The 6,886-nt window shown below is 44.7% G+C and overlaps 1 protein-coding gene across 1 annotated transcript in view; it reads left to right on the top strand.

Annotated features, from left to right (window-relative positions):
• The window catches only part of SLC25A48 (solute carrier family 25, member 48), an 89,842-nt gene extending 85,649 nt beyond the window's left edge, over positions 1-4,193 (top strand). Inside the window, exon 7 of the mRNA XM_006888138.1 lies at positions 4,071-4,193. Coding sequence (XP_006888200.1) covers positions 4,071-4,193 — 123 coding nt within the window. The remainder of the gene's footprint in view (positions 1-4,070) is intronic.
• Positions 4,194-6,886: the final 2,693 nt, after the last annotated feature.

The raw sequence follows: 6,886 nt of genomic DNA, 5'->3' as shown, positions 1-6,886 counted from the left end.
TTAAAAAAAACAAACCCAAAAATATGAAATCATCTAAAATTAGGTTTCTCAAAGGCAGATTTCACCAGGAGTTAAGACGAACATCTTGCCCAGGGTCCAGGGCATGACCCAAGGTCCTACTCTGGCTCAAATGCTTTTTTTACTCTTATCATTCACTGAAACAGGGCATGAAACTCAAAGCCTATTATGCGATCTGTGTCATGTTTTTATGAAGAACATAGTCATCATAAAGAATTGGAAAGGAATAAAATAATGAAAAAGGTGCCAAATTTTAACCACCTTGTAACTAATTTAGTGATTATCAGCAATTGCTGTTGTTATGTGCCATCAAGTAGGAGCTGACTCATACTTGACCCTCCAAGTGGGTTTTCAGAGGCAGTAAATTGCACAATCTTGCTTGCTGAAAGTGAAGAGTACTTGACATACTTGCTGCAGAAGATCAAAGACTACAGTCATGAATATAGATTGCATCTCAACATTAAGAAAATAAAAAATTCCTGGACCTATAGGCAACCTCTGATAGATGGAGAAAGGCTTGAAATGTCAACAGCTTCATCTTGCTTGGATCCATAATTATTACAGTTGGTACTAGCAGTCAGGAGACCAAGAGATGTATTGTTCTGGGAAAGTCTTTAGCAAGGGACCTCTACAAATTATTGAGGAGCAATGATGTCAGTTTGAGGACTAAGGTGTATCTGATTCAGGTCATAGTATTTTCAGTCATTTGCTATGCATCAAACAGATGGACCATGAATAAAGATGATAATAAAAGAATTAATGCCTTTGAACTATGGTGTTGGAGAAGAGTGCTGAGCATCTCCTGGACTGCCAAAAGAACAAATAGATATACCTTGGAGAAGGTATAGCCAGAGTTCTCTTTGGAGGCAAAGATGATAAAGTTTTGTCTCAAATACTTTGGACATACTGCTATGAAGGGTTAATCCTCGGAGAGGGGCATCATGTGTGGAAAGATAGAGAGATGTCAAAAGAAAGGAAGACTTCAACTAGATGAACTGACATGGTGACTGCAGCAATAGAATCACGTAAGTAGATATTGTGAGGATGACAGGATAGGACAGGATTCAGATCCACTGTTCATAGGGTAATTATGGGTCATACTCTATTTAATGGCACCTAATTACAACAACAAAATCTCACAAGATGAGATTGCCCATCTTTCTCCTGAGGGGCAGATGGTGGATTTGAATTGTGTACCTTGGGGTTAGCAGTGCAATCCCTTTTCCATTAGGCCACCAAAGCTACTTTTTACCAGTGGAGCAGCATTTCGTCTAGCAGAAATTAAAAGTTCATAGGCTTATGGTCCTTTTTTCATAAACAAAGAAGGAAAATCCAGGAGGAGAGTCTTCTTAAACGATATGGGTAGTGGAAGAGTTGTTATGAAATAGAGACATAGACCCATTGTAGTGCCAGAGTGGTGCCTATTGGGAAAGATTTGTGAGGAAAGGATAAGACTGTATGATTCTAAGTAGAACTCTAGAGAAACATTTCTAGGTAGACAAGTTTTCTATCTTACCTCGGCTAGCTGCCCTTTTCAGGGTTGAAAGCCTCCCCTACCTCGAGGACACTCCTCTCCCACTCCAGACTGTATCTTTCATCCTAGAGTTTGTTCCTTATTCATGACCATCATCCATCATTTAGCAAATGGTTAGGGAGGGTCTAAACATTAGGTAGAGTCTGCTCTAAGCCAACCATTGGATCAAGTACTGAGAAACCAGTGACCACTCTCTCTCAGTGGCCTGACTGGTATAATCACAGGAAAGATAGACAGGCACCGGGTGATGGTAAGACAATTAGAAGCTCTGTGGTAAAGACATGCTGCATGGTCAGAGATGGTGGGTCATATCTGACTTTGAGTGCCATGGTGGGCTACGAGAATCCTCTGCACAAGCTTAGGGAGGTTGAGGAGACCTAAAGTGACCCAATAGGAAAGAAGCAGGTGTCATAGACGAATGACAGCCCGTTAGCCTGTCTAGTGTGTGATATAGGAGAGGCCGCCTGGGGATTGGGCAGGGCTAGCATCTGGAGGGGATTGGGGGAGGTCATGTAGGACAATGAAGGGATATGACACCACCCTATTGGTGGGGAGTCATTGAGGCTTTGGATAGAGCCTCAATCTGATGGTTTTGTATTTTCAAACTGCCGAGTAAGAATCAAATCTCTGCATGTTGTTTGCCTTCTTTGGGCCTGGCTATAGCTTCTGAAGGGTGGGCACGTCTGCCAGTCTGAAGTGGCCCACAGTTTCTGCAGGGTACAGCCCTGTGGGAGAGGTTTGCATTCGTGGTGAGGTCCTGCCTGCTCAATCTTTCAGAGCAGAGCCAAACCCAAGCCCACAGGGAGCCTCTGTGAGCACCCTCGTGGAATTTTCCTCTCCTAGAGCCTGACCCAGTTCCTCACTGTTCAGTCACTCTGGGTGAGCCTGTGGAATTCCAGAAAGGTTAGCCGTTAGAGAGAAGTGCTAATGTCCTTCTCAGGCTCTGCCCAAATGGCCCCAGGGTTTGGCAGAGCCACTCAGCTCACCCCTGAGGTTCTGGTTCATCAGCGCCCTTCCCTGGGGCTAAGACTTTCCCCAGGATTCACTAAGTCACTCCTTCCACTTTAAGCTGCATCTTTCAGGCTGCCCAGCCAGCATCCCAAGGTGCTGATCCGCAAAGACAGGTCACCTGACATCCTGACCAGTGGAACTGGGGGAAATCAAAGGGCAGGATGCCTGCGGCTTTAATATTGCAGCACTTGTTCTGTGTCTTAGACTTGGTGAATAATACATGAGTCAAGTATGTAGCTCACACCTAACAGTTCTTGTGTCATATGTACTTGAGTAGGAACTTATCTTTGGCTTTTCTTCCCAGAGAGTATCTGCAGGACAGCCCTTTCCAAAGCCCATCTCTGTTCTTGTCATTTTCTGGATTATAATGTGAGCGTCCCGGGTTTCCTTATCCAGGAGGATAGGAACTGTCAGAATTAGGAACCGCACATACCTCACTTGTGTCTTCACTGCATCAAACAGGAAGAAGCAGGGAAAGGAACATCATATGAGGAAGCCTCTTATATTACACCTGCACATGGAAGACAATTGGAGGCTTCTGGTAGTGTTAAAGTTGGGGTTTAGTTAATCAGAAAAACAGACCATTATACCTCAGCACGCATACTAATGATGGAGATTCCAAATTTTTATGCAATTAACAAGCACACCATGTCAATTTTATATACTTTTGTGGAAAAGTTGGCATAGCATGTTTAAGAAAATGCTTCCCATGGAGAGTGTAAGCTGGGCAAACAAATTAAAGGGTACATGCTTTTGCATCAAAGTGTGGTATTGGCTTTGGTAACAATGATGGTGAGCATCATCATTAAGAGTTAATGAGGCATGTTAGTGTTCCTGAAAAAGCATCATCTTATGTATTGCCCCAATAATCCTATCAGATAAAAACTTTATTGCTATGACTATTTTACAGTAAGAAAAATTGAGGTCCAGAGTGTTTGATGTTTCTAGATGGAAGAGCCTACCTCGACTCCATGCCTGCAGAGCCTGAGCTCCTCCCAGTGTGGTTACTTTGGAAATGTGTCTTAGTGCAACTGTGACAGCAGCTGATCATGGCTGGCAGTGTATTGTACCACTGCAGAGAGTGGAGTGGAGAATTAGGACCTGCAGACCCCCAAGGAATGGGGGGTGTGTGTGAGAGAGAGAGACCAATTAATCAAATGTGTGTATGTGTGTGTGTGTGTGATAGAGAGACCAATTAATCAAGTGTGTGTGTGTGTGTGTGTGTGTGTGTGTGTGTGTGTTTGTCTGTGTGTGTCTGTGTGTGTGTGTGTGTGTGTGTGTATGGGTGTGTGTGTTTGCAGAATCAACCCTTGACCTGTAGTACAGCATAGCAGGGAAGTGGACAACTGGGGCCCTCTGGGTGGTCCCCACTGAGCTGGTCCTTTGGGCTCTGGGTGTCCAGCCTGAAATGGGGGCATGGGATGGGGAAGGACTCCAGTCTCACTCTGCCCAGCACACACAGAGGGTGAGGGCCAGTCCCTGTAATAATCTGGTGTCCTGTGCAAAGGTCTTTTTCAGAGGCATCACCGTGAACGCTGTGCGGGGGTTCCCCATGAGTGCAGCCATGTTCCTTGGTTATGAGCTCTCCCTGCAGGCACTCCGAGGGGACCATGCAGCAACACACCCGTGAGCCCAGGTCAGTGCTTGATTCCTGTCCTTGGGCCTCCCAAGGTGTCAACCCTCTGTGTCATGAAAAGATTTTGACTTTCTGAATTGTAACTCAGTCACTTGTATCTATCTAACCTGGGCTAGAATAGTTAGCCTTGTCATTATTAGAAAGACCTTCTGTAGTGTCCCCTATGGTGATTAATGCACTATTTCACCACCACCACCACCACCACGCTGAGGCAGACACCAAATCATCCTTTCTAGTATGAGTTCAGTTTTCCCTCTCAGCAATTTTAACTTTGTGTAGAGAGAAGTGCCTTTAGCTTTGTTGTACAAATCCAGTGAATAAGCTTCAGAAGTGAGTACTCAAATCAGAGTGCCCACCCACCGTTCCCTTCTTCAAGGCATAAAAACCCGAGTCTCAGAGCCACCAAACAGGTGCCATCGTTCTTTGTCATCATTCCTTACTACTGCTACCGTTTTCTTTGCTCTTTGAAGAAAGCTTAATGTAACCTGAGAGATCTTCTAAAAACAGAAATCTGATCAAATGATTTCCTTGTTCAGACTCTTTCTATAGTTCCTCATTGCCCTCCAGAAACACCATTAGTCTCATCTCTCATCACCCTCTAAAGATATAATCTTCTTTCTCATTCCTAAGCTTTTGCTTATGCTCTTATTCTGTCCTTACACTTTCTTCTCACTCCTTCTCCCATTGTCCTTGGCTTCGCCAACTCTCCTCCCAGCCAGCCCTCCTGATGCCACATCGGAGATGAGTTGTGTCTGCTGTAGGCTCCCTCCCATAGCCCCTATTCATCCCCTACCTCTCACACTGCATTCTACCTGCCTATCACAATCCTCATTCCCCAGCCAATGTCCAAGTTCCAGAAGAGCTGCAGTGACTTTCTCCACTTCATATTCCAATTACTCATCACCGAGCCCAACAACACAGCCACTCAGAAACATTGAAGTGTGGATAGTTGATCAACCTCCAATAACCTTCCACCTCTGCTCTTCCAAGCATGATGTCCTTCTCCAAGGACCAGTCTCTCCTGGCCATGTGCCTAAAGTATGCCAGGCAGAGCTTCAAAATCCTAAACTCCAATTAGAAACCTAGTTATACCCTCTCAAAGCTCAATGTTGCTGTTGTTGTTATGTGCCATCAAGTCACCTGCGACTCATAGCAACCCTATGTACAAGAGCTCTATATGCTCTTCTATCCTGTGCCAACCTAGCCATCTCAAACGCACTTTTTCCCACTTCTCCAGTCACAGAATCGATCCATCTTATCAAAGGTCTTCCTCTCCTTCGCTGCCCCTCCACTCTGCCAAACATGATGTCCCTCTCCAAGGACCAGTCCCTCCTTGCAACATGCCCAAAATATGTCAGACGAAGCTTCAGAATCCTTGACTCCAGGGAACATTCTGGCTTCACCCTCTCCAGGACAAACCTGTTTGTTCTCCTAGCAGTCCATGGTATATTCAACACTCTTCTCCAGCACCACAGCTCAAAGGCATCAATTCTTTTTCTGTCAACCCTATTCACTGTCCAACTCTCAGATTCATAGCACGTAATTGCGAAGACTATAGCCTGGGTCAGGCACACCTTAGTTTCCAGCCTGATGTCGTTGCTCTTCAGTACCCTTGAGAGGTCCCTCACAGCTGACTTTTCCAGTGCAATTCATCTTCTGGTTTCCTGGCTGCTGTTACCAAGAGTGTTGACTGTGGAGCCAAGTAAACTAAAACTGTTAACTATCTCAATCTCTTCACCATCCATACTGATGCTGCCAATTGGCCCAGTGGTGAGAATCTTTGTTTTCTTGATGTTGAGCTTCAATCCATATAGGAGACTGCAGTCCTTGACCTTCTGCAGCAAGCACTTCAGGTCCTTCTCAGTTTCAGCAAGCAGGGTTGTGTCATCTGCATAACGCAGGTTGTTGATGACTCTTCCACCAATCCTGATGCCACATTCCTCTTTGTATAGCCCAGCGTCTCGGATGATCTGTTCTGCATACAGATTGAAAAGGTATGGAGACAGAATACATCCCTGACGAACCTCCTTCTTGATTTTGAACCATGTAGTGTCTCCTTGTTCTGTTCTGACAACTGCCTCTTGGTCCAAGTATAAGTTTCGCATTAGCACAATCAAATATTCTGGGATTCTCATTCTCCTCAGAGTCAGCCACAGCTTATTGTGATCCACACAGTCAAAAGCCTTTACATAGTCAATGAAGCACAGATAGACATTCTTCTGGTATTCTTTGTTTTCTGCTAAGATCTATCTAACATTAGCTATAATATCCCTAGTACCATGACCTCTTCTAAATCCAGCCTGGACATTAAGCTCAACACATGTTATTATTCTTCTGAGGGTTTTTTAACATGTGAAATTTACATAATATTTTAGAGCTCATTTCTTCCTGTAATACCTCAGAATCATTTTTACATGTCATTAAATTCACAAGATTGTTTTGATGCCAAGAATTGGCTAACTCAGCAGAGGCTGGGCACTGACCAAGCAGCCACACCCTGGCACTTGTGACCCCCCCCTAATGATTCACTACCTCAGGAGGAAGAAGGAAACTTCCAACAAACCAAAGCATGATTGTCCCGGGCTTGACCTCTGAGGGTGGTGCCAGTTGCATTAGAGTGCTTTTCTTTCTGGAGGTTCTCTTATGCAAGGACATCTATCTTCTTGGCCTCTGTTGAGTTGAGCTAA

Source organism: Elephantulus edwardii, unplaced genomic scaffold (genome assembly GCF_000299155.1).
Source record: "Elephantulus edwardii isolate Elephantulus edwardi_28Jun2011 unplaced genomic scaffold, EleEdw1.0 scaffold00064, whole genome shotgun sequence".
Taxonomy (NCBI): Eukaryota; Metazoa; Chordata; class Mammalia; order Macroscelidea; family Macroscelididae; genus Elephantulus; species Elephantulus edwardii.
This window is presented reverse-complemented; position numbering and strand designations above follow the sequence as displayed.